Source organism: Thrips palmi, unplaced genomic scaffold, assembly GCF_012932325.1.
Source record: "Thrips palmi isolate BJ-2018 unplaced genomic scaffold, TpBJ-2018v1 HiC_scaffold_4, whole genome shotgun sequence".
Taxonomy (NCBI): domain Eukaryota; kingdom Metazoa; phylum Arthropoda; class Insecta; order Thysanoptera; family Thripidae; genus Thrips; species Thrips palmi.
Window position 1 is genome coordinate 1,389,684 of NW_023144631.1, and position 27,413 is coordinate 1,417,096.

The 27,413-nt window shown below is 61.3% G+C and overlaps 1 protein-coding gene across 1 annotated transcript; it reads right to left on the bottom strand.

Annotated features, from left to right (window-relative positions):
• Positions 1-264: 264 nt before the first annotated feature.
• LOC117649457 (serine/threonine-protein kinase BRSK1) lies at positions 265-26,687 on the bottom strand. The gene is made up of 15 exons (XM_034392273.1): positions 26,456-26,687; positions 9,152-9,246; positions 8,937-9,022; positions 8,697-8,837; positions 8,467-8,617; positions 7,979-8,194; positions 6,889-7,088; positions 6,156-6,371; positions 5,538-5,824; positions 5,162-5,380; positions 3,998-4,159; positions 3,754-3,920; positions 3,263-3,610; positions 2,729-3,024; positions 265-2,466 (listed from the first exon to the last, which is right to left on the bottom strand). Exons 1-15 carry the CDS (start codon positions 26,601-26,603, stop codon positions 2,286-2,288), a joined length of 2,913 nt encoding a protein of 970 aa, XP_034248164.1. The 5' UTR covers positions 26,604-26,687; the 3' UTR covers positions 265-2,285.
• Between the last annotated feature and the right edge of the window lie 726 nt (positions 26,688-27,413).

Consider the following 27,413-nt stretch of genomic DNA (forward strand, 5'->3'; position numbering starts at 1 on the left):
CATCCCCGCATGATCCCCGCCCGGGTCGGAGTGGATTCCCTGCGGCACCCTGCGGCCTGCGGGACTGAGACGAGGCGGGACTGAGAGTGGCTTTCAAACGGCGTTACTACACGGGTGCAGAGTGTTGAGTTGGTTTGGCATTTTCGCAGGTGCTTGCGCAGGTTGTGTGGACAAGCGTGTGCTTAGCGAGAGGCGTTGAGTGAAAGCAATGAGCACGTGCATGCGGATGACTCGGATGACTCGGGCAATGAATGAAAGGCGTCCTTCGATTGGTGGGCTAGACTTTATTGCACAAGCAAAGTAGCATTTATATACCGGCACCATAGTATGTACAAAGACACAGTGATTGTATGTACTATCGTAACAAAATGGGAGTGCCTTTTTTTGGACAAATAGAAAAAAGACAAGAAAGATACACACACACGATACTAGACGTATATAAATACCACTTCTTTCTCGCGGGCGCGCCGCGACCCTCATTAAGCTCAGTTCCTCTAGATTATCACACTTGCGGAGCGGCACACTTGCGGAGCCAACTCCGTACGGTGGGCCAGGCACATTTTTCAAAATCGGTGGATGGATTCGAGATTTGATTAATCCACAGCTCCTATCCCTAGACCTAACAGGAAGCCTACGCCTCTCGAAAACGAGCAACCTAGTTTTCACGTCATTTCTTTACGAAAACATTTGAATTAATGCATGACTATTTGCACGTTTGGAGTAAAGGCAGATATTCGTTAAAAAAGCGCTTCCTGTCGAAGAAAAAAGTTGCAAATTTTTGTTTTAATAGAACTAAGGGACTGTACTCTGAATAGGGGTAAAAAAGGAGTAGGGGGTTTACCAGACCCCGGAACGTCATAGAGAAATGTTGGCGCCTCATTCAACTATCTCATCTAATTTTGACTAGGTTCTTCATCGACGAAACATTTCTTAAAAATAGAACATCTGTTTTGGTTGATTAAAAATAAACTTCGTAGAATAAAAAGATGGGGAATCGAATTGACGTTTTGGGATGCGAGGTTCACCATTTTCGGTCCGCACCATTGAAAAAAGAAAAGGTGCTGTGCCTAACTGGACGGCGAACAGCTGGCGATCTCAAGCGGTACCCGAAGATTGAAAGACTTTCACCAGCTTTTACGGCGTTGTACAGCCATCCCAAACTTGATTTGCCTTGTGAAAAATAAATTCAAAATGAGGGGCTTACAAGAGACGCTCTCAGTCTGTCCTATTTTAACAATACGTTTAGTTTATATCGAAGCAATAAATACTATGCCCAACGCAATTATAAAAAAAAGGTCAGCTCCTTTGAACATGAGAACTTAGGAACTGAGAACAACAGTGATTTCATAATAAACAATAGAAGCGTAAATACAAACACATCTCCCTTTCCTTATTCATACCAACATATCAACACAAACTTCGCGAAGCCATTCAACAAATAATCTTACATAGTCCAACATGTTTTGGCACTGAGCTTGACAGCTTCCATAGTAGCCTACTCAGTACGTCAATTCAAGACCAAAATCTCTATTTATTTCGGGGGAGCAGTATCTTGCCAGCTGCCAGACAGAGGGAACCAACAGTATACAAACAATAAATTAGCTTATAAATTTTTTTTCAATATGAGTTGAGTTTTGATTTGAGTATTATAGCTGAAGCAATTATAACATCATTCTCTGCCTTTGGCCCACTCACACAAAACACAAAACACGCCGAAACAGCTCTCACATCACATCCGTCAATGATTTGCATAGAGTATCACAAAATGCTCTCGGGACCAAAGTCCCCAAGGGGCCTGCTCGGGGCCCTCAGGAGCCCCGGCCCTCTGAGGCCCTGTCGGCCCTAAGCGCCTTCTCAAACAATATGTACACAACTTGTGGAATAGATACAGGAAGACCATTTCGGAATTCAGTGTTATTACAAATATCACAAAATCGATTCTAGAGCTAAAACGACATTAGCTTTTGTGGCGCTCTAGCCTTGCAGGTTCCTGCATTGTCTCTTGTGTATTTGCAAAGTATTTAACAATGGGTTTTTAAAAAAGACGCAACGTCCACCGTTTAGAAGAGAAATATTCACATGAGGCCAGCGAGGCCACGCCTTTACCGGTCCTTCGGCGGCCAGGGCGCGGACCCCTCCGCGTTCTGTTGGGAGCTCCTGACACACCTTCGGAATTTAAAATTGGCCATCGAAGTGTCAGGAACTCCCAATCAATCCCTAGGGGGCAGTGTGCCTTCGGGTAGGACTCCGGCCGCGCGGTCCGCCCAGGACTCCGAGGCGAGCGATCACGCCACGGATCCGGAGGACTGCGCCGACCTGGACGTGCGCGGCGGCGACGTTCTGCCCGTTCTGCTCTCGCTGCTGGAGCGCGGCGGCGGCGTCCCGGGCGTCCCGGGGTTGGTGCCGGGCGTCCCAGGAGTCCCCGCCGCCGAGCTGAGGGCGCTGGCGTTGGCGCTGGCGGTTGCGCTGGCGGTGGCGCTGGCGGTGGCGCTGGCGGTGGCGTTGGCGCCTGGGGTTGACGGCGTCCCTGTGAGCACGTCAGGGCGTGTGCGTCAAGACACAGCGAGCCCCAGGCCCCAGAGCCCCGCCCCATGGCGCCACCGAGCTAGTCTGGCCTCGCCTAGCGCGCTACTCAGACTCTCAGACCCGCGTGGAGGGCAAGTGCAGGTCCGTCACGGGCACGCTGGCATGGCCGTGGCCCGCGTGGCCAGCGTGGCCCGGCCCGGACTCACCTGGTGGCCTCTCACCCTGTGGAGACACCAGGCTGCCCGCCAAGCTGCCCGCCAGACTCCCCGCCAGGCTGCCGTCCGCAGTGTTGTTGGCCGAGCCGTTGGAGGGCCCGTTGGCGCTGCCCAGGCTGCCGTTGGCCGTGGAGGAGCCGTTGGCCGAGACGAGGTTGTTGTTGTTGGAGGCGGACGAGCGGCGGCGCGCCAGCACCGAGTTGCCGTTGTCTCTGGACGGGCTCTTGACGTCGAACACGGACGAGTCGCTCTCCAAGTCGGACTCCACGTGCGACCAGGACATCTGCAGAGAGAGGAAGCGGACCGCGGGTTAGGTCAGGGTTCCGCGATGCCATCAAGGCGCGGGCGCCTGTCACTCCGAGGGTATGCAGTCCCGCCCGCACGCCAGTCTTGCGGGCCTGCCTGCCCGGCGTGCTCCGTAAGGGGCAATGGCGCCTGGCAGCAGGCGGTCCCGGATGCAGCCCAGTTCGACGGGACTGCCTACCCGACGGCGCGCGGGCGGCCGCGGCGGCGGTACTCACTTGTCTGGTGCCGGGGTGCGGCGACAGCCTCTCCGAGGTGTCCGAGCCGCAGGATGACGACTCGCTCAGCTCCTGGGCGAACTTGCGCTGCGCGCGCGGGCTGGGCGGCGGCCGCCGGCTGCACACCTGGGCCTGGATGAGCTCGCACAGACGGCGGAAGCGGCGGATGTTGCCCGACAGCAGGGTGAAGGTGATGGCGTACAGGGGGTCCTGCGGGTCCTTGGCCACCGAGGACAGGTCCACCTGGAAGCGGACCTGCCGCTGGAACATGGCCGGGCCTGCCGAGCCGCGGCGGTACTCCACCCGGAAGGACAGCGGCGACACCACGGAGTGGCTCAGCTCCGCTATCTGCAGGGACCGAAGGACAAGGACCGCGTCAGCAAGCGTCAGCGAGCTTCAGAACGGCGCGACTTCGGGCGCGAGTAGTAAGGGAGGCCCACAGTGGCGTGCCGCCACCATGGCCGCCCCTTACTACTGGCGAGGCGGCTCACCGAGAGGAAGGCGTGGATGAGGTCGGCCTTGACGTTAGCCAGCGGCCGCCCCTTGAGCAGGATCGTGAAGGTCTCGTCCCGCTCCGTGGCCATCAGGGACCCGAACCACGACTTCTTCGTTAGTTCCGGAGAGGACTCGGGCGTCAGGTGCACCTCCTCGGACGACGCTGCAAGAAGAGGGGATTGTTGCAGCACGGGAAAGCACTGTTCTGGATGGGCCTGCTGGCGCTGTTCTGAGACTCACCCTGCAGCTTCCGGCGGTGGAAGCGCGGCGAGCCCAGGAAGGAGTTCTTGAGGGTGTTGAGGCGCGACCGCCAGTGGGTGCCCGCGCTCACGCCGGAACTCACGCCCGACGCGATGGGCGAGCCGGGCGGGGTGAAGGGCCCCAGGCTGGCCAGGGTGCCGCCTGCGAACAGAAGGGGCGCGTCAGTGTCAGTGCGCCCCCGCGACACTCGCTGTGAAAGCGCGCCAAAGTCGTCCGCCGTTATCGGCAGCTATGCGAGAAGCATTCGGCACGGACGAGTGGAGGGCGACGAGTGCGGTCTGGAATGGCAAAGGCGTCGGGGAGGCTGGCCGGTGGCACCGCCAAGGCACCGCCAAGGCACCGCCAAGGCACCGGCACTGCTAGCGACTGCACAATGAGCAGGCGTCTCGTTCCCCACGGCGGCGGGCACTGCACTGCCAACCAGGCGGCAAAAAAGGCGGAATGGAGTTCGATTATTTGCAGCTACCCGTACCCCTTACCAGGACACTAGCCAGATAGAAAGAGTCTGGTGCAGCTAGTTTCTAATAATCCATCAAGAGGACAGCTATTTACATGAGCAGATATATTTCTACGAGTCCCCGATAAAAATGAAGTGTTCACTGGTAGTCGATGATCAGGGGAGTATCAAAACGACAACTCTTTGAGTAACAAGTAACGCAGCACTTGACAACAGGTTAATTGGTTACACTTCAATTTCACCAGGGATACCAACACTAACAGAAAGATACGATACGAAGAAAGTAAACAATTAGTACGCTACAAGTAGTCATAAACCCCACGAAGTGTACAGCTACCGCCGTCTAGTGCCAGGCGTGAGGCAGTATAGAAATCTAGTTTCGGGTGCAGTGTGGCATTCGGCAGGCACGAGAGGCGGCGTCTGCTGTGCGTGTTCCCCGCCACCGTTTCAAAAACCAAAACAAATGCGGAAAACAAGTGTAGTGTAACAACGGTCTGCGAAAGCGAGGTGGGGCGTCAGCTTGAAGGCCGCGATAGAGTGCGGCCGCGGTCGGCAACCCAACGCAGTCGCGCGGTACCGGTCGCCGTCAAGGCTTCCCGTCAAGGCTTCCCCAGGCTTCGCGAAGCACCGGGATTGCAAGCAGCAGCCTAGCCGAGCCTAGTGTGCTGAGTGAAAGTGTTTTGTACCGGGCGCGCTGCGCAGTACGATGGCAGGGGGTGGGGGCGGGGGCGTGCTGAGGACGTCCCCGCCGCCCCCAGAGCTGCTGGAGCCCTCGCCGCTCGACGTGGACGCCTTGCGCGACCGGTGGCTCGCCGACGAGCCGCCCCCGGAGCTCGAGGCACCGCTGCCGGCCCCGACGCCGCCAACACCGCCGCTGCTGTTGTGGTGGTGGTGGTGCTGGCGCGCTACACACAGAGTCATGGTACAGAGTCACGCCGTGTGCTTGGCCGCGCCGCTGTCGCGCCTCCGCGCCCCGCAAGGCCCCGCGAGGCCCAGCTGCCCTGGTGGACCTCAACAGCCTCGACATGCCCGCGCGCCACCTGGACGCCAACAAGTACTCACCCGACGCCGAGTTGTCGCCCGAGCTGTCCACGCTCTCGGCGCGCGCCCGCTGCACCATGGGGCTGCCGGGCACGGACTGCTGCCCCGTCACGGCCGTGGAGCTCGTCCGGGACGCGCTGTTGTTGTGGTGGTGATGGTGGTGGTGATGGTGGTGGTGGTGGCGCTGCGGCAGCGGAGACAGGATGCCCGCCAGCGCCGCACTCGGCCCGCTGCTGCCCGAGCCCACCGAGTTCTGCTGGTTGGTGACGGCCACGGACGGCGCCAGCGGCCGCCGGTGGTGTCGCGCGCTGCAAGCAGGAGGTACTCCGTAAGGACGTGCACGCCGGCGGGGAGGATGGGCGGTCTGGCCGACGGGCCGCCCTGCCTCCCCCGTCTATAAAGCGCCATTTGGGATTGCTGTTTAGATTGGGTCGTTACACCGAGCGGCCATGTCTGCCTCGACCTTTACCCTCCGTCTGGCTAGGCCGCGCGGCCGCCGTGGCCGCGCTGGGCGCGCCGTGGTCGAGCCCCTCGCCTCGCCCCTCCAGCCACCCCCTTTATGGAGGCCCGCCACAGCACAGCGCGGCACAGCGCCCCAGGGCCGCTCCACCCGAAAAGCGAAAAGGCCCGTGTACTCACTTGTAGGCGACCCTCCTGGGCGTGAGCGGGCTGCCTTCGGAGATCCTGCCGAAGGACGTGGAGGTGCCGTTCACCTTGCAGACGTCCACCCGCTTTCTGGGCGGGTCGGGCGTCTCGAGGCGCGTCCGCAGCGCCGACTCAGTCTCGTCCTCGCAGGCCGGCCGCCGCCGCTTGCGCTCCAGCAGCAGGAAGTAGATGACCTTCTCCGTGTTGTGGCTGCGGAACCGAGGGGAGAAACATGTCAGAGCCAAGGAAACACTTGGGAAGCCAGGGAACCCAGAGCTCGAAGTTTCCGAGAAACGGTTCGGTTAGGACCCCTATCCGCGCGGCCACGCCTATGCATTCTGCTGCGGGTGGGGGCGCCGCGTCCCGAGTCCCGGCATTTCGAGACCCCACCGAAAGGGTTGTGCTCCCGACGCTGGATCGGAGAAAGAGTCGGCCGTCATCGCCGAAGAATTCCATCCGAGGGGGTTGCCTCGAAGGAATACCAGCCGGCAGCATTCTGGCCGTGACGGCCAGGGAGGGGGAGGGGGAGGGGAGGTTCGCCTAGGTCCGCCCATTCGCAGTGACAGCCTCGCTGTCCCGCTCCGCCGCTCCGCTGCTCCGCCCGGTTCTCCATCTCGGCCGCAATAAACCACTCGGCCGCACCGGCGTCAGCCTCGTCAGCCGGCCCCCCTATCAATCAGGCCCCGGCCGGTGCCCGGTCCTGGTGGCATCGCGGCCCGGCACTTACTCGGAGCTGAGCAGCTTCTGCACCAGCTTCTCCCGGTCCTTGAAGCAGCCCAGCGAGGTGATGGCCTGCAGCACGTCGGTGTCCATGGCCTCCTCGGACGGCAGCACGTGCGTCTGCACCACCTCCATCATGGGCAGCTCCAGCTCCAGCTCGCCCTTGCCGCCCGCCGTCACCCAGCTGTGCCTGTTGATATCGGCCAGCTGCAACAAAGGGCCAATCAGGACCGCGAAAAAGGAAGGGTCTGCATGTGGGGGGACAATTGGCTACACTCGTTCGGGAGCAGCGTTGCAAATTTGATCGAAATAGAGACGGAAATCTGTTGTTTGACGAAAGTGCGCAGGCTCGGACTGGCCAGGGCAGAAAAATCTGCCGGAGCCTTCGGGTTTGGCACTGGTAACGTCACAAAGTTGGTCAAAGAGTGACTGAATCTCCGAAAGTATAGCCGTTTTCGCTGAGTTTGGGCGGCCACTGCGTACGATCTAGTTGCGGCGAACGGCCTACCCGACGCCCTAGTATTTTTAAAGACCCTACTCTTTCATGCCCTATATCGGGAAGACGTTGACCACAACGATTTTGGCTTTGACCGCAACGTTTTTCCGACCAAGTTGGTCAAAAAGTGGTCGAATCTCGGAAATTTGCTGACTTTGGGTGGCCACTGTGTCCGATCTAGCCGTCGTAAAAGGCCTCCCTCGACGTCCTAGTATTCTTAAGACCTTACTCTTTCATGCCCTGTGTCGGGAAGACGTTGACCACAACGATTTTGGCTTTGACCGCAACGATTTTCCGACCAAGTTGGTCAAAAAGTGGTCGAATCTCGGAAATTTGCTGATCTTGCTGATTTTGAGCGGCCACTGTGTCCAATCTAGTTGCCGTAAAAGGCTTCCCTCGACGTCCTAGTATTCTTAAGACCCCACTCTTTCATGTCCTGTATCGGGAAGGCTATGGACCGCAACTAGTTTGGGAGCGGTAGCCTCACAAAGTTGGTCATGAAGGGTAAAAACATAATGATGATCGGGGGCCTTTTGCGGTCTTATCCGCTGGGGCCTTTTGGGGGCCAGTCCGAGCCTGAAAGTGCGGAGTAAGTACGTACCGTGAGCCTCTTCTCGGGGTTAACCTCGATCATGCCGCGGAGCAGGTTCTGGCAGTCGGGCGGCACGAAGTGCGGTATGTGGAACACGCCCCGCTTCACCTTCTCCAGGAGCTGGCGCAGGTTGTCGTCGTCGAAGGGCAGCGCGCCGACCAGCAGCGCGTACAGGATCACCCCGCACGACCACACGTCCGCCTTCCGGCCGTCGTACTTCTCGCCCTGCAAGTGGAACGCAAGTCAGACACTCGCTCGGCCATCGTCATGGGGCGCACAGTGGGCCAGAGGATCCCGTCAAGATCCCGGACGGCTCTTGAGCTCCAGAGTCGCTGAATGGGGATCGAACCGAACGTGTGACCCCACCAATGGATTGCTCTCCGGACGAGGAATCCATTGGTGGGGTCACACGTTTGGTTCGAGTCCTGTTTAGCGACTCGGTAGCTCAAAACGCGTCTGGAGTTTTGGCCACCTAGACTTTCCCCGAGAGCACTCACCCTGATCACCTCCGGGCACGCGTAGTGGGGAGAGCCGCAGGACGTCTCCAGCATGCTGCCCGCCGGCTGCAGCGACGCCATGCCGAAGTCCGCCACCTTGATGTTGTTCTTCTCGTCCAGCAGCAGGTTCTCGGGCTTCAAGTCGCGGTGGCTGCGGACACAGCGAGGGAACATGTGAGCACTCTCGCAGACTTAGATGACGTCACTCACTTTCGTCGGAGAACACTCACCATATTGAATGGCTATGGCAGAAGTCTAGAGCTGAGATAATTTGTCTAAAAAACCGGCGGGCCTCCTTGGGGGTGAGACGGCCCTTCTTCACCAGGTAGTCGAATAGCTCACCGCCCGACACGTGCTCCAGCACCAAGTACCTGCCGACGACAACGTCTCTTGAGCACGAAATCCGAAAAAACAACAACACAAACAAGAACGGCCGTGTCGTCAATTTGCCGAGCGGCCGGGCCACTTACAGGTACTTCTTGTTCTCGTAGACGTCGGACAGCCCGAGGACGTGGGGGTGGTCCACTAACTTCATGATTGCTATCTCCCTCTCCACCTGCGGAGTGGAGTGGAAAAAAACACAAAAAAACACAGTTACACTTGGCGAACTTTTCCCCGTGATTCGGTGGGCGGGCCAGGCCAGGCCAAGCCAGGCCAGGCCTTCCCTTTTCTGCAGAGCACTTGCCTTCATGAGGACGGACTCGCTCAGCTTCTCCCGGTTGATGATCTTGATGGCGACCTTCTTGCCCGTCACACACTGCACGCCTAGCTTCACCAGTCCTGCAACACACCGGAAGCGAAAACATGAGTGTCCGTCGACCAATTTGTGTTCCAAGACGTCTGATTTCAGGGCGTGCCCTAGGGCGTGTCGGACCAAAAAGCCTGGTCCTGGCGTGGGCTTTGCCTCATGCGTGTGCTACATTGTGGAGGTGAATTGACGAGTGCTTCCAGTGGAGTGCCCCCCCCCCCCCTCCGTTCCGCCAACGCCTTATCCCTCGCCTCATCCACCGCGGCGGGAAAGCGCTCCGAAATGAGTAACGATGCGCGTCCATGCAGTTAAACACTCAGTCCGCGTGTCCGGGCCGCCATAAATTTGGGCCCGCGGTCCAGGAATAGCTCCAGCAGACTGACTCCGAGAGTCCTCTCAGTCGCTCCGTCTCGCTCGCACCTATACGCCAGGCTCCATGAGTGCGAGAGAGACAGAGCGACGAAAACGGCTCTCAGTCTGCAGTCGCGTAATTAACGCCCCTCCTCCGTGCAGCCGGCCTCGCGTCCAGGTTGGTGCGGTCGGGGTGGGGGCGGGGGGCGGTGAGGGGCCGGAGGTGTGGAGGTAACAGGCTCTACTATTTTTGTCTTACAGTGGCGAATGTTACTCGGGGAGGCCCGGGGCCGGGGGCTCCACGGACCGGCTGTGTGGCCACCCCGCCCTGCCGCACCACCCCGCCCCGCCCCGCTCCTCCCCTCCCACCGGATATCGATCCCTCCTCTTCCGTCCGCGCCACGCCACGCCACGCCGCGCCACGCTGCGCCACGCCGCGGCCAGGGCCCGCACTGCCGCACTTGGGTCAGAATCAGAAAAACCTTTGCAAAATGTCTACCATGGAAACGATTTGAGTTCTCGATGTGAAATTTCTGTGAGGGGGGTTTGAGGTGCGCTGAATCCATTTCTGGCGTCAATTTGAGTCAGTGGCGTACCCTAGACCCAGTGGCGTAGCCATGAAACAAAATTTTCAGAAATCTTTCCGAATGTTTACTTGCCGAAGTGTTTCCAGGTGCGCTGAAACCATTTCTGGCGTTATTTTGAGTCAGTGGCGTACCCTTGACTCATTGGCGTAGCAGAACAGCATGAAAAGTGGCGATACACATCGGCAACTTTAGCTTGTCCCGTACATTTAAAAATTCTCGAATTACGCCTATGTTTAACCGTTTCGGGTTTTGAACCTAGGTCTGGGTCTAAATGAATGTTATTTTCGTCATTAGCAAACCCAAAAACATATTAAAGAATGCAAAGATTGATTTTAAAAAAAATGGTCCCCCCACCGGGATTTGAACCCCGGGGCCAAACCTCTCCGATTTGCTGGAAACTAGCACCGTTGGTTTTTTCTTGTCGCCCCGATTCCAAAAATACCCCTGCATGCCATTCTCGCTGCATACTGTGCCTAAATCGGGCGTAAATCCTCTTCGACCCTATGTAGACCATGATGCACCTGCTGCACCAAGCCCGGGGCTCGGATCGGATTTGCTGCCACGGGGCAGCTCTAAGGGTCACCCAAGGAGGCTGCATACCAAATTTGGTGAAGATCGGACCACGGGAAGTCCCAAAACGAACGAACAGACGAAACGGACGCATAGCACGCATCACACTAAATGTTTACGAATATCGCGCCTTTTGGGCCTCTCGGCGCAAATTGGCGCAATTCCGCTTGGTGCATTCGAAAGGGGACACTTTAAGCTTCACATCGCGATAAGAATCAGGAGGTTGCAAGAGGTTGGCAAAGTTTGGCAGCCTGTTTTGTGAGAGAAAATGTATAAAAATATTGACAAATGTGCATGGTCACTTGGTTTTGGCTCTAGCGGCAAAACTATAAACGCTACCTGAAAAATTTTGGTACCAATGGAAAACGAGGTCTCAAACTACGGGTAACCGTGCTTGTACAATCTTCAAACGAAGTAGGTCCCGTAGAACGACGCTGAAAGAAGGTACATTTTCTCCGCTCCGCGCTGGGTCGCGCGCTTGCTTCCAAACGGTGGCGACAAAACGTCGAGCCTGGCGACCAGGTGGGGGATAGAGACGAAGTTTTTTCGTTTTTTTAGCAGCGTTGACATTCCTTTTTCCCAACCTACGATCTATTTTCCCACAATTCAGAACTTGACGAATCGTCATATTGCAAAGGTTTTTCCGATTCTGACCCACAGTGTGCCGCCACGCCAGAGTCCGCGGTAGAGTCCACGCCGCCTGGCCGCCCCCCTCGATGCGCCCCGCGCCGCCCCCGCCACCCCCCGCCACCCCCGCGCCGCCGCGCCGGTAGCCATCCCGTGCATGAATGGCCTGGCGTGTGCTGCTGCCTCCGCGCGCCGCACGCGCCACGTGAGCAGGACCGCCGAGGCGGTCGCTGGTTCGAATACCACCAGTGACGGCACTTTTCCGTTTCCGCGCCGCATCGTTGCCCGCACTGCTCTGTGCGGGCGTGTGGGCGCGGACGTGCGGGCGGCGAAGCAATCCTGGAAAGCGGCGAAAAAAGAGGCCCTTCGCGCGTCCTTCGTCCTTCACGCCAAACAATGCTGGCGCGCTGCGCGCTGGCGCCGGGGCGGGCTGGGGCCGCCACATCCACCCCATCCCATCCCACCCTCCAGCAGGACACATGCGCTGCCCTGTGTGTCCGCCGTGCATGTGTCTGTGTGAGTGTGTGTGTGTGTGCCGCAGCGGATGGCGCTGCTTCTCTTTGCCAGGACCTCGCCAGGGCCGCCGGGGCCGCCGGGGCGGTGGCGCGGCGAGCGGGTCCCGAATTGCTAAGCAGTGTCGGAATGAGAATGGATGCTTATGAGGATCCGATGGCGGTCCCCCGCTCGGTCCCCCGCTCGGTCCCCCGCCAGGCGGCCCCACCACGCGCACGGACGGGTACCGACGGGGCAGCAAAGGGATCCAGGACGAGCCAGGGCCATGGGCCAGGATCCAGGGGATGTAGCGGCGAGGCCCTGTCGCGCCTCTCGTGCTGCTGGCCTTGCTGGCCTTGCTGGGTGGCTGGCCCTGCTGGGGCTGCTCCAGGCACGGCTCACCTCTCCTCCCTCGGCGCCAGAAAACGACCAGCGAGGCAGTACGGGGCCAAGTCGGCCAGGGCGGAGCGGCGGAGCGGCGCAGCCAAGGCGTGGCGCGCGGGGCGGGGCGGGGCGGGGCGGGGCGGGGCGGCTGCGGCGCTGAGGGTTTCGGGGCCTCATGCATGCCCTGCTTCGTGTCCTCGCCGCGGGGCCCCTGCCCGTGCACAAACCCACGTAACGGGGTCGAGCTAGTGCACAATCGCCACGTAACAGACGGCGTCGCCGGGGCCGCAGAAGCGGGTCGCTAGTCACGGGCACGGCCGTGTCTTTGTCGCTTGGATTTTCGCCGCCGCCCGACCCCGGTCCCCGCTCAGACCGCCTCATTTATGTATAAGCAGTGCCGTGCCGCCGCGCTGCCGCGCTGCCCTGCACCCGCGGGACTGGATGGCCTCCTCCGGCATGCTGCAGCACCTACCGGGGAACATTTCTCTTGCCGCCCCACTACGGGGCCCAGGATGCATGCCTCTGCTCTGCACCGGCCCCAGGCAGCCCCAGGCATCCCCAGCCACGTCCAACATGTATCACCGAGGGCGGCGCGGCGCTCAGTACAAAACTTAACAGAAAAGGTAGGGTAAGGTGCCCAGTGATGGCCACTTTTAGCGCACTGATGCGCCTTTAACCCCTTTACTAAGCGTCCCGCACGTCGTACCGGTATGAAAATTTCCAGAAACATAAAAGAAGGATAGAGTAAAGGTTCCCAAGGGTAGAAACCAGCAAAATAAAATTTATTCTTTGAGAAAAAATTAAACCCAAAATATCAGTACAGTTTGCCCAGTAATGGCCACCTTTTGCCCAGTGATAGCCAGGGTCCCGGCCCAGTGATGGCCACACTAGGGTTTGAGCGCTTTGTTTTTGTTTTTGACAGTTATTGAACCCAATTTCAGCTGGTTTGCACCTTGTTCGAAGCTACAGGGGTCACTGTGTCTTAGGAAACGGAAATCAGTGTAACCCTGGGAACCTACCCTGGGAATCTACTTGTGTTTATACCATAAATATAGAATTAAAGTTAAAATTTCAAGTTTGCGATAGAAAAGATTTGGTTTCCGAAATGATTTGATCTCGAGAAGGTGAACATGTAATGTTAAGCATGTTATAGGTACAGACTTCAAATTCAAAGGTTTATCGGTGTCCAAAGTGGAAAAAGGTACAAAATGCATCTTTTTTCCTGTTTCAAGGCCGATAACTTCTGAAAATCAAGCCTGAACCTAAAACTGCTTAACATTTTTTGTTCATCTTGTTGAGGTGAACGCGTTTCTGAAATCGAATTGTTTCTATCGCATATTTAAAATTTTTACTTAAAAACAAAACTTATTGTACGTACGGAGTCTAAACAGTTTCCATGGTACCGTGAATTCAGGTCCCCCTGAGGCAGGCGGAGTGAGATGCCAGGTCAAAAACCCAAAATATTTCAGGCAACAAACTAGACGGACATGCACGGCGTCGCATCGCTCGTTGCAAAGTCTGCCTCAAAACACTAGTGTGGCCATCACTGGCTGTGCACTGTTTTGCCTGCCCAGTACTGGCCACCACCCCCTTTTTCCCCCAAATGTAACGAAATTTCAAAAAAACTTGCATGTTATGGTTAACTTGCCCCTTTCGATTCTTCTGACGTGATGTTTCTCTTGCACGGACCTCGTATTCACAAATGACAAGCGACGCCGTTAAAGCCTGCGCTAATCTGGGCCGGTAAGGAAAGCAACGTTCGACCGGTCGAGAACGCAGTGTTCAGCGCGCTGCGCCCGTGCGGCCGTCCCTAACACTAAAAAGCTGAAATTTTTTCGGCGTTGTGTTGTCAATATGTGACAGAACAAAACCTCAAAAGCTCAATTCTTTAACTAATCTCGCCTGGTGGGGAAAGTCAGCGCAAAGTGTGAAGTGGCCATCACTGGTACCCTGGCCATCACTGGGCACGTTACCCTAAAGTGATATACCACTCGGCCAGATTGCTCTTGCGAGCAACGCGGCCTAGGGACCTAAGGAGCCAGCCAGCACTGGCAGTGCACTGGCACGCGGCCAAGTGGGTTAGCAGTCAAAGGCCCAAGTAGAGGAGCTCCACGTAAGAGTTTAAAACAGACTGCTTTCCCCCGCCCTGTCGTTGAAACTACTTGAGAACAACTCGGCTGTGATAATAACGCCCGTCTCATCCTCGCACTTTGAAATGAGACGCGGACAAGCGGACCATTCCGTGGCTTCGATCAGTCTGAGGTCAAGTCTCGACAACAAAGGCGGCGAGAGCACCTTCGCTGTTGGTCCAACGCATTGCCACCGGCGTGCTGCCCCACCCCCTTTATTTGCTGGCGTTGTGTGTGCCCGGGCGTTGTGTGTCGGGTCCTTCCTGGATCGAACGCGCCTTGCAGTGGGCCCTTTGCCCTCTGGAAGGGCAGCGCGGGGCAGCGCGGGGCGGCGCGGGGCGCCGTAGAGAAGCGAAGGGCAAAGTATAGTAGCGTCGGAAATAGGTCACGTGGTGGGTACGGTACGGGCCCTTTGAGGCGAGGCGTCGCGCAGTCGGCCCTTGCCCGGCCAGCACAGCCCAAGGCACAGCCAGCACACCGCCACAGGGACTTTACTCCCGCGCCGGAAGGACGCCCCGGCCACCCGCCAGGCCCAGCCATCCACCCCGTGAGCCAAATGGTGGCTTGCGGCAGGCCTGTTCGCACGCCTGCTGGAGGGCGCCCGAAGCGTATCAAGGGCGAGCCTACGGAGCGTTCTGGAGCTGGAGCGTGCTTTCCAGCGAACCTGGAGCGTGCCTACGCCGGCAGCGTGCCTGGAGAGTCGACAGTAGTATGAGAGCCCCCTTGTCGTGGGTCGCCATTTTGATTCCCCATGGTTGCAGGTTTGGGGTAAGACAGTAGCGTGGCGTGAAAGTCTGGGGCATACTCGAGAATTCTTGAAGCACCCCTGAAAGATTTGTCCAGACGGATTTTTTAAAACCCTTTTGATCCGCGGAATACTTATAGCATTCAGCACGAGACAGGTGGCCGCGTGACCGTGGGCACGCAAAGCGCGGCGCTCTCAAATATTTACAACCGCCTCGTCGGACTTCTGCGAGTGTAGACGAAAGAAAATTGTCAAGGTTAAAAGCGTGCCCATTTAGCTCTCCACCTGGCCGCGTGGCGCGCGGGCCTTGCCTGGCGGGGGGCGGGGCCTTCCTCAGCGGGGCCAGGCCAGGCCGCGGCAGCCCGGTAGTAAGGCTGCTAGCACGGTCCGGGGCGGACGGCAGCGGGCTGCTTGCGAGATGCCGGCCCGTCGCTCCGCCTGCCTCGCACCCACGCGGAACGCCCACGAGCGCAAGAGAGAGGGAGACTGCTTGGAAGCGGCCTGCGAGAGAGAGGCGTGGAGAGACACTAGGCGGGGCCCAGGCGCGGCCCAGGCGCGGGCCGCCCGAGGCGTCGCACCGAGGAGCAGGCGAAGCCGAAGCTCCGCTCTCCGCGACCCTCCCTCCAAGCCGAGCCAGCGCGCCATGGCCGCAACCCCTCTGGAACTCAATCACCCCTCCAGGCCTCGGGCCTCCCGGCCTCCACGTCGCCGGGCTGGGCTCTTCTTATAGCGATACCCCACTGGAGGGAGGATGGGCGCGGACTGGGCACGGCCGTGGCGCCGTGGTGACACTGTCAGCGGCCTGCTCCAGCAGCTCCGGCCGCTCCAGCGCGGTGTCAACAGGCTTCACTTTAGTTGCTGGGATACGCAGGACGGCGGCGCCAGGATTGTGCGCTGCTCTCGAGGGGAGGGGGCCGGCCCGGGCCTACCCCCTTCGGGGCGACCCTGCCCTGCGCCCTTCGGAAAAGAGCTGGCGGGAAGGGGGGAGGGGGCATCGCGTGCGAAGGCTACCTCAGGGCGCATTCTTGGCCGGAGCGACAAATGTTTTAGCGCCTGGTCTGCCTGTCTCTCTTTCTCTCTTTCGCCTCCCGCCCGCTGCTGTTTATCTCCATCTCCCTCGCACCCGCTCTACACATTTACATTTCTCGCGTGACGTCTTCCATCCGACTCTAAAACCCCCCCTCCCTTCGTCCTCCTTCCTGCCTCTCTGTGTTTTCGTCTTTTGTTTGTTTGCTTTCGTCGCTTTTTTGTGATTATTATTTTCATTCCTCGACGACGATGATGGCCTCGCGCTCGGCGCGCTGCAGCGGCAGTCCGAGTCTGAATTAAGAATGAAGCCGGCGTAGTAAAGGGCGGCGTGGCCTCGTGGTGCCTCGTGGTGCCTCGTCGGGGGCGGCGGGGATCGGTCAGGAGGGAGGACTCATCATTGTCTCCCACGACGACGACAACAACAACAACGACGACGTCACTTACGTCCGCGCGCACTGCTCCGCCGCGCCAACAACGAGGCCATTATGTAGTACTCTTTTTAATTTTTTGCCCGAGCACTCCGCTGCATTGCCAAAGGCGCGCTCAACACACGGCTTTGAGGGAGAAACGGGGACACCACTGCCAGCAGCAGCAGTTGCACTGCCAGCAGCAAGGCAGGGCGAGGCCGACGGTGGGGGGCGGTCAGCGTTTTGTTGTGCCTCGCAGGCCCGCAGCCTCAAGCTGAGCAGTCGGGGCGGTCCGTCTTCGTTGCGTTGCGCGCGCCTCGGCAGCCTCGGCACCAGGCGGCTGGTCTGTGTATTCCCGCAGCAGGCCCACTAGGCTGCCGGCTGCTCGCCTTGGACGGACAGACAGACAGGCGGACAGACCGGCGGGCGTCATTAGGGCCTTGGTGCGCGGGAAACGGACGAAAGACAAATACAGCGACGCCGCGCGGCGCCGCGCGCTCCTCGGACTCCACTCGGCAGCAAGCTGGAGGCCCTGGAGGCCACCTCGACCCTCAGCTGTGCCCTCTGCTTGGCCCTCGGCCCCTGCGAGCCGCGGGGTAGGCCAGCCCGCCGCGCCGCTGTGCGCACCGCACTCACACATTGCCTACCCGGGCGGGCGCTCCACGGCGCTCCACCAGCAGCACGGCCACCACCGCCACCAGACTGATTCCGAGAGCCGTTTTCGTCGCTCTGCCTCTTTCACACCTATATGGGACGGCCCGTGGGTGCGAGAGAGACAGAGCGACGAAATTGACTCTCGGAATCAGCCTGCAGCACCGGCAGCTGGTCGCTCGCAAATGAAGCGCCCACGCCGCGCCCACCCCGCGGGCACGGGTTCGGGGATCGGCTAGGCGGTGACGCGGCGACGCCCACGAGCGCGCCGGACGTCCAGGCTCCGCGGGCGTGTGTGTTGCGTAAGCCCCGCGGCCCCGCGGCAACCGGAAATCGATTGACGCGAAACAAAAGGGCGGAGCGCGGAGCCGAGACGGGAACGGGGCGCGATTCGCGGTCGCAGTCGCGCTCGCTTCCACGCGGCGGTGCCGGGCGATGCGAATCTGGGTAATGGTCACGTAGACCCGGGCTGCTCCCCGGCACCGCCTGTACGCCGCCATGGCCGCCGCCACCGAGCAGGCCGTCGGTGCCGTCGGCCAGGTGAGGTGCGCGTGCCGCACATGTCGCTCCCGAGAGATCCATCGGCCGGGCGCGCGGAGGCCCTCGAGACCAGAAGCAGACTAGGGGAGCGGCAGAGGCAGCGGGGAGGTTCCCTCTGCGCCCCGCTCCGCCACCCCGCCACGCCGCCCCGCCCCGTATCACGACCAGGACGCCGCGAGACGCAGCACGCCGCCGCCCGCGGTGGTTATGGCCGAAGGTGGTGTCTGTTAGTCTGTTATTCCGTCGCTCTATTACCTCCTGCCTTGCCGCCTCGCCGCCTCGCCGCGCGAGGGGAGAAAATTGGACGGTAAGTATCTGTGGCGCCGGATGCACAGTATCAAACGACCATCGCATTAGCGCCCTCCTGGATTTTCCGCGAGGAAGTGTGCGTGTGTCTGTGTTGGTATGCGGAAGCGTAGGTGTAGGTGTGTGTAGGTGTGTGAAGGTGTGTGTGTGTGTGTGTATCTGTGTACGAGGGAGAGAGCGTGAGCACGCTGACGTGTGCTTGTTTATCATTAACGAGAAGCACACTGTACGCTGCGCGCTGTGCCGAGCGCCCTGCGGGGTAGGCAATGGCTTTGTTGGTGTGCTGGCTGTAGCCGAGCTGGTAGCGAGTAGCCAGTGGCTACCCCTGCGGGGCCGAGCCACCTGTTAAGCCCCGCAATTAAAATGCAATGGGCGGACAACCCAGCCAGCCCCGCCAGCCCCGTCGGGGCCGGCCAGCCCTGCATCCATTGGTGATGTGGCCGATATCCAGCGGGTAGTGGCGCCACGGCGCGGTACCCCGACAAGCGGTACGGGCGGCGAGGCGCGGCGCGCGGCGGCCTAGCCCCTCTGTGCAGCCCTGCACATCGATCCACGGCTCCGCGGGCCGGGGGCGGGCCGGGGGCGGGCCGGGGCGGCGGGGCGGGGCGGGGGCGTGCCGGGGGCGGCGAAGGCCCGTCGGGGGCGGCGGGAGGCGAAGCAGGGCGAAGCAGGGCCTCCCTCGAGTCGAGACGAATGCCGCGCGCGCTCTCGCTCTTCTCCCTCGTTTCCTCTCCCTCGCTCCGCTGGTTGGCGCCCTCCCTCCCTCTCGCTCGCACTGCCGCCGTGCAGCCGTGCCGCTGTGTGCGTTCCCGATTCGCCCGCGGGTCCCGGCAATAATAATTTTACCGGCGCGGTGCGGCGTGCTCGGCAGAGCACGGCCAAGAGGAGCGGAGCACCGCGTTACAAGCGAAATCTGGCCGCAGCATGCCGCGCCGTGCCCTGCCACGCCGTGCCCTGCCACGCCGCACCGCGACGCACGCCCCCAGGCCTGGGGCGGTCGGCGGTTGGGGACCTCATTGTAGCTTTCCGAGGACCGAACACGGAGAATTACGCCCACGACCCAATAGAGGCGTAGTGCGCGGTGCGCTACCCACAGGGCCCGCAGCCACAGTGCAAGGTCACGGCATTGTTCGCGCTGCCGCCGCGCCGCTGTACCGCCACACTGGCGTGCGCCCCCAGCCACCCCGCAGCGCCGCGGCCCACTACGCAGTCATTCAAAAAGAATGCTGAGTGCCCGGGCCGTGCGGGGCGCAGCGCGCAGCGCACCATGCAGCTCTCCCGACCGGCGCGAGGCGTTTTTCAATTTTTAATTCACACTCACATGTGCGCGCGCGCGCACACACACACACAGGTTTCATTTATTTTTTCCAAAGTACGCCGCACTCGGCCCGGCTGGGAGATTAATCGGAGTGGGGCAATTAATCATGACGGACGTGCAGGACTGCAGCGCCCCTCGCGGGGAACGTGTGAACCGGGGACCGGCGCGGACCGGCGGGCAGCGAGAGACACGATTAATCGTGACTCCTGGTCCTGGTAATGCCCGCCGCCGCCCCGCCGCCACCGGGAGGGCTGCAGCAACGGGGTACCCTGCAGAGCGATTCCGAACAGGGCTTCGTCGCTCTGTCCCTCTCCCTCTCGCGCTCCGCCGGGACGCCCCGCGAGTGCGAGAGAGGGCCTGCCGTCGCGGAAATGGACCTAAACCCCCCGGCCTCGCGCAATCGCCGAGTTGGACAATTACGGTCCGTGTCGTTGGTAACATTTAAACCCACAAGAGAGTCGTCTGCAAAAGCAAATAAACCTGCTACGCCCACCGGCTCGGCCGGTCCAGTGTAAACTACCGTGCAGCGTTTTCGCTGATTTCTTCTGTGTTTTTGCAGTGTCGACGTGCGGCCCCATCGGGGGATGCACAGCCGCAGCAGTTGTCACGGCTGATGGGTTTGCCGTCCCCGGCCGTCCCCGTCCTTCCCCGTCCACGGCCCCAGCCAGCCTCCCATGCAACCCGAGCCACACGCGCTTCCGTGCTTGCAAGCGCCCGGGCAGGACATACACTCCCCCTCCAGCCCTGGCAGCCCTGGCAGCCCTGGCAGCCCGGACAGGTAGCAGCCAGGCCCACGCTGCCTTCGATTGGACACGACCCAGAGCGGCCGCCTCGCCGCAGTAAAGCACTCTGCAAAATGACAGTCACGCGGGGCGGCGACAGACTGGGCCTGGAGACCTGTCCGCTGGAAGCGGCTGTACACCTGTAAGTCCATAGTCAATCGACAGTAGAAAGAACTAGCCGCTACAATCCCCTCCCTGCCATTTAGTATGCCAATTGTCACCTCGTCCGCGTGCGTGCGTAACGGACGCAGTGACAATGGGGGTATTCAAAATGGCGGCGCGGGACTGGTGGCAGTTCTTACTACTGGGTCTCGAACTAATCCCCATGACTGCAGCTATACATTCCTCGTCAGAAAGACAGTTCATTGGCGGGATCACGTGCTTGATTCAAGCCCTATTTTAGTCGCGGCTATGGATTTCGAATGGCGTCTGCAGTTAGGTCGGTCCCCCAAACGGGTCTTCGTCCCCTTCGGCCCGCTGTGTGACCGTGTGGCGTGGCGGTGAGGGCGACACATCAGACAAAGAAAAAGACGGTGGCAGGCAGGCGGGCGGGGCCGCTGGCGGGGGCAGCCGCTCATTTGCCTCGCCTGTCTTTGCTCCGCGGCCCCGCCGCTCCGCCTCGTTGACAAACCCTGATCGATGGCGCCCTGCTCCGCGGGCTGCTTCCGGACACTCGTCGCTCTCTCTCTGTCGCTCACTCGCACTCGTGGGACGCTCCGAAGGGGTGTGAGAGAGACCGCGCGACAGACTACTGTTCCCGTTCGGCGACAGCCCCCTGCTCCCCCTGCGCGGTCAGCCCGGCGGGGTAGGCCAGCGTGTGCGGCCACGCACGGCGGCGCGCCGGGCCTGCCTACCTCGCAGGCGCTGAGGCGCGCTGAGGCGAGCAGCGACCCGGCCTAGTGGGGCGGGGGCGGGGGCGGGCTAGCCATCGCGTCGAACGAACAGCGGACCCCTCTTCGTTTTTCCAGCCGCCTCGCCTTGCTTCTGCTGTTGCTCGCTGTAATCTTGATACTCCCCTCCGCCTCGCCGTCCTCGTCCCCCCATTCCAGGCGCCGTTGCGGCTTTGCAGGGAAAGTTGGCGCGGCGCGGCACGGCACGGCAAACACAGTTATCTGAAGTGGGCCCGGCGATAGTGGCGGCTTAATCACTCTAGAGGGTGGCAAATCATTACATCGGGGCTCTGCGGCTGTCTGCGGCAGCCTGGGCACGCGGCTGGCCGATTCCAGATACGGCTGTTTTTGCCGCGGAGGGTTGCGCCGGTCGGCAATCGGCACGTACATTCAACTGGCCGCGGTGCCGCGGTGCTGCGGTGCGGCGGCGAAGCAAAGCTCGAGACCAGACCGACGCTGCCCGGCCCGGCTCGCCCCGGGAGTACCGGCAAGCCGTCGACAGATCGGCAGACGAGGAAGAGGCGAGGCGAGGCGTGGGCGCGCGTGTGTGCCTCGAAATGTCGGGCGCCGCTCTCCTACCTGTTCCCCCTGTCCCTCCCGCTGCGTATAAGCCAGTCGGAGTGCGTTTCCCCCGAAAGCTGCTCGTATTGCTTCTCAGCTTCGCCGTGCGGCTGCGGCCTGAGGCAGCCTGAGGCAGCCAGAGGCGCCACCCACGGAGAGTGGCCCGCCCGGCTAGTCTCGCCTCGCCACACCCTGAATGTCACGGGACAGAAATTGCTGCCATTTCCAGGCACATCCTACAGTGATGGAATTTTTCGTTCCTGCCCAGACGACGGCTCACAGCTCACGGGGAAAGCCGCTAGGATTTCTCGGCCATGCAGTGTCGCACCGACGGCTACCCTACGCAGCATCCACCGCGAGGGGCGTTTCGTTCTCTGTCCTTCGCACTGAGAGGGACAGCGGAAAACAGTGCCGAAGCAGCCTGCTGGGCCTCGCCCTTATGGCCGTGGTGCTGTGGTGCTGTGGCGCTGTACGCTGTGGCAAGGTCGGGAAGACTGTGAGCGACTCGGCTCGAAAGTCGCGATGACGTCGGTCGCGGGTTCGCGGGGCTGCCCCGCCCGCCCGGCCCGGCCGCCCGCCCGACGTGCGACGCCACAGCCACAGCGGCTTGGCTTCCCCCAGCCTGCCCTTGCCGCGGGCCCGGCGGGCCTGGCGGGCCTTGGCCTAGCCTCGCAGCAGGTCCACGATTCTGGAGCCGCCCCGCCCCGCCAGCCGCAGCGCAGCCATCACTTTTCCATTTTTACGAGCGTGGACATCAGGGCGGGTGGCGGGCGGGCCAGCAAGGAAGAAGGAAGCGAGGAATAAGGGAGGGATCGCTTTTGTTTCCCGATTCGATTTCGGCCGCGGCGCTCGGAGCTGGCGGGACGCAGAGGAATCGGCCTGGATGAACGGACGGATTTGCTCGCCGGGTATAAAAATAAAGAACGGTTTGCGGCGACCGACAAAGTCTCGCCTCGCTCGCGCAACCCGAATCTCTGCGAGCGATCCAGTATCTGGTTGGGACGTCCCGGGACCAACTTTACACTGCGGTTTTGTTGATCTTTGGCGAGCGCGACCCGCTCGGGGCGATGCTCGGACTTGAGACTAAGTTAATTTGGCGCGCCGTTTCCACCCGCGCCCCACCCACCCACAGCGCCGCGGCATGGCCACGGGGCAGCCACGGTCGTGGGTTCGAATCCCCACGGAGTGAGAACTCGCCCCCACCGTGCGGTCATTTTACTACCCGCAGTGTGGGTCCGTCGGCACTCCGCGACCCCATCCCACCCCTCACCGCCCCTCGCCGCCACTGTCCGGTCGTCCGTTCGGCCAAAGCCTCGCGCCTCGCCAAAGCTACCACCATCGCCGGGCCGCGCCGGGCCGAGCCATTGCAGCTACCCCGGCCGGCCCCGTGGCCTCGTGGCCCCCGTGGCCCGCTGCCCCCTAGTCTGGTGCCCCTCGGTCTGGTCACGCCGTGCCCCCCGGCGTCCCCGCGGCGTCCCCCGACCCCGCGCCAGGCCTTACGCCGGTGCGGCCAGCCCGGCCAGCCCCACTCGATCGATGCATCTTCCCGCAAGACTTTCCGCAACAGAGTAGCCCCCCTCTCACCCAGGGTTTACAACCCCTTGTCTCCACCCACTGGTTTACACCCCCTCGAGTCCCATCTTGTGGCTTGCGAGGCTTGCGACCCGCGAGCGCAACCTCGTCGTTTGCACACATAGCAGGCCAACGACCACGGCAGGCTCTTCCTGGTTCGCTCCCCTGGGGCCACTTCACGGTTCCCGTCCTGGTTTGCAACCTCCGGCTTTCGAAACTCTTCGGTTTCCTCTCCCAGCAAAGGTCCGTCACCATCCTCTCGGGGGGTAAACCTGCGTATCTCCGCGGCGCTAGCGCCGTGCCGGTGTCGTGCCATGAATGTACCATTTGGAGAACACATACCGCAACAGGATGCCAGAGGGGGTACATTCATCGCGCGATAGTTGTACCCCGGTACATTCACCGCGCACTCTGAGAAAAAATGACGGTAAATCCTGGATAATTTTTTTGCCAAACTTTACCGTACTTCAAAAACCAGTATCCTCCGTACAGTCTACAGTATTTACCGTACTTGTTTTACAAAATATTCCGTAGTCTTTTAACAGTAGTTACCGTTCTTCCGTACAGTCCATGCCGTAGGAAAGACCAGATCTGGTCCCATCAAAGGCCGCTTCCAAGAAGTGTCCACATCAGGATCTTGAAAAAAGGGGGTCGACCGACTGAAAAATTTTATTGCACCTTTCAATAGGTCTCGTCAAGACCTTTCCAACGAGTGGTCGGAAGAGGGGTCCAGGAGTCCGACTTCAGCAGTTGCGTACATCAGGAACTTGGAAAAAGAGGGTCAATCGACTGAACAAAATTATAGCAGTGTTTGATAGGTATTAAGAGTACGGGATTGCCGGGGGAAAATGTACGGGATTCCCTGTAAAAAAAGTACGGCGTTTCCTGTAAAAAAAAGTACGGTATTGCCTGTAAAAAACGACGGCATTGCCTGTTAAAAAAGGTACGGTGAAGTCTGGAGTAATCAGTACAGGATTTACCGTGATCTTTTCTCGCAGTGCGGGGGTACACATCGCCCCACACCGGCCGTGCAGTGCCCGAGGCATCGCACCAAGTCCCACCCTCCCCTCGGCGGGCACCCCTGCGGTTGCCGCCCGTCGCGACGCAAACCGGGGTTTGCCCCTTGCAAGGGTCTGCGCTATACGGCTTCGGTCAATCGCGCGGTTTGGTTCCGATGCGGCAACGCCGGGCAACTCAGACGGCATGGACGGTCATCATCTACCCGCGCTCCGGGCCTCCAGCACCGCGGCGTTGGCAGCCGGCCAGACTCCCAGCAGACTCATTCGTCGCTCTGTCTCTCTCGCACCTATACGGGACGCTCCACGAGTGCGAGGAAAACAGAGCGACGAAAGCGACTCTCGGAATCAGTGTGCTGGACGCCCTGTTTTTGTATCGCAGCGACTACTCCCCACCCCGGCCGGCTCCGAAACCAGGTGACTGCCTAATGCGTTATAAATTGCAGCCCGTTTCGATGGGCTTCCCTTCGCTCGCAGAAAAAGGGAGCCGCTCTGCCGAAGGCCCGAAGGAGACAAAGCGTCGGCCCTTTTTTTACGGAGCGCGCCGCGGCCGGCGGGGATGCGAGGAGCCGGGGGGTGGCAGGTCGTTTACATATTCATACCTTCTCTTTCGAACTGTATCAGACGCCAGCACTGCCAGCAGGTGAAATGAGAAAATGAGAACGGAAGCCGCTATTTCCCGCCCCCAGGCAAGCCGCGAGCCGCGAGCCCGGCCGGCGCCCCGCGGTCTGCACCGCATTATTGTTTTCTTGTTGTTTTTGCTTGTTTTTTTTTTTTTGCCGCGGGTGTAACGTGCAACCGACGGCCCGCGTTCGCGGCGGTTCGCGGCAAGGGTCGAAACGAGGGCGAGGTGAGGCAAAGCAGAAGCACGGCCTGCATCGCCTGCACCGCCCGCACCGCACGACACCATTGATTTGTGTGGCGCGGAATTTGGGCGCCGGCAACAGGACAAGTTTGTGTAACAGCTTGCGCGTCCCGTTCGCGTCCCGCTCGCGTCTCGCGCACCGCGGGGCGCCGCGGGGAGTCGAGCAATAACTTGGGCGACGTCTCCGTCTCCTCCTCCTTTTCTTCCGCTGACAACGGCAGTTCGCTGCAGTCTCGTCTGCAGTCCCAGCGTGGACTTGTAGTTCCCCCCGCGCCCAGACAGATGGCGCAATCGCTGCAATCGCTGCAATCGCAATCCCGATCGCAATCCCGAGCAGCCGCGGCCGACTCCAGGAACATTTTTCCGCCACGGTTTTATAGTCCCACCAAACCTGCCGGAGTCGCGGTGGTGCAGCGAGTTACGTGACCTGTCGGTGATCAGTAACTGGAGGTTCAACTCCCGCCCCGAGGCCGCAGTAAATCATCCGCTGTGTTTTCATTTCTCCAAGGCAATGGCTCACCGTTTCCACTCCCCCGATGATTTTTCGAAAAGCGGAACAAACGTGCAAAGCCCAGCGTTTTCAGAGATTTTTGCCGTGCTAGGGGGATTATTGACTGACACTTCCCTGGAAACCCATCCGTCTGCCGGCCGCGCAGTAAATCCGCGTTACGGGTCATTCCACCACCGCGCCCCGCCCCGCCCCGCCCCGCCCACGCCGGGCGGCATGCCGATGCCGGATTAGTTTCGCTCATGAATATGCCGGCGCGTGTCCGCGTGCGTGTGCGGGCCGCCGTGCAGGCCGCCGTGCGGGTCATTGCTATCTGTCTGCTCCGCGGCGCGTGACCGTGCCCTGCACTGCGGCCGCGCGGCGCCCTGCTTCGCCACTGCTGCACCACTGCACCTGCGCGCCGCCGCCCGAGCTGCACGACAACGAGGGTGCAAAAACTTGGCGCCGGCGGCAGGCGCGGCAGGCACGGCAGCCCTTGCCGGGCTGCAAGGGCTACAAGCACCCAGTCCCGGGTTCCAGCTCGGCGTTGGCAACAGCGCCGTGCCCTGCCGCTGCCTTTTCTCCGGACATCGATTGGCCAATTAGGCGAAGGGCCCGAAGGGGGCGTGGTGTCTATTATGAATGACCCCCGACGGGGCCCGGCCCTCGGGCGCCCTCGGCCGCGCCGCCGCCCTGCGTGTGCGTGCGGAGCACGTGGCCCGCCCGGCCGAAGTGGGGCGAGGGGCGGGGCGGGGCGGGGCGGGGGCACCCCTAACCCGAAACCACAGCGAACATGCAATGCCAAAAGTGTGACCATGTCTGACCTTGTGCCAACGATTGGCGGCGTGGCGGCCTGGCGGTGTCGTGGCCCGGGTGTTGTCGCGTACTCGCGTACTCGTGTGCTAGTGTACTCGCCAACTACTCGTACTCACCGGTCTGCCCCTTGCCCAGCGTGCGCTCCAGCCGGTACGGCCCCACGTACTGGACATGCTCCGCGGTGTTGGCGGGCTGCTGCCCTTGGAGCCCCCCAGGGGGCCCCAGTGCCGGGCCCATCGACTGGCCGGGCTCCTTGCTCTGCATGCTGACCCCTTTGGGGGCCCGCGGGCCCTTCGGGGCCTCAAGGGGTGCGATGGCCCCCGCCGCCACCGTCTCCGCGTCCGCGTCCGCGCGCGGTGCTGGCGGTGCTGGCGGTGCTGGCTGCGTGCCCTGGGGCACGTGGTGCAGGGCGTGGTGCACGTCGCGGTGCCCAGGGGGCGGTCATCGCGGCCTCGTGGCCCGGCGCGACGGCGTGCCGCGGCACATCACCCCGCGACCGCCGCGACGCTGCAGCGCCTGCGCCGACACCGACGTAGAGGCTCGCACTGCCTGTCCTGGCCGCTGGCCTGGCGTCGCCGTCCTCCGCAAGGCACTCCGGTCGTCCTGGGCGTCCTCGTCAGCCCGTCAGCGCGCCACGGCCACGGCCTCGGCCCAGCGTTTGGCCACCGCGACGATCCTCATCGCCATGTTGGAAATCCTCGGCGTGCCTCTCGGCCCTCGGGGCGGAGCGCGGAGCCTCGCACAGCCTGAACTGAGGGGAGGGCCCATGCGACGGCGCGGCCTGCGGCCCGCGGCCGGAGCGGAGGGCGGCAGGGGCGGCGGCGAGGGTCGGCGCGGGGCCGCGGGGAGGCAAGATGCCGAAGGGTGAGAGCGGCGCCCGCAAGCAGCTACCGCGCCTGCGCACCGCGCCGCCCTCAGCTGCTGCCGCCCTGCCGCCCGAAACGCAGAGGCGCCCTCGGCGGCGCCAGGCCGAAGCGAACCGGGGCCGAACGCGGCCGAACGGGGCCGAGCCGGAGCCGAGCGGCGCCGAGCCGAGCGTCGCAGAGTCGCAGCCACCCCTTCGAGCTTCGAGCC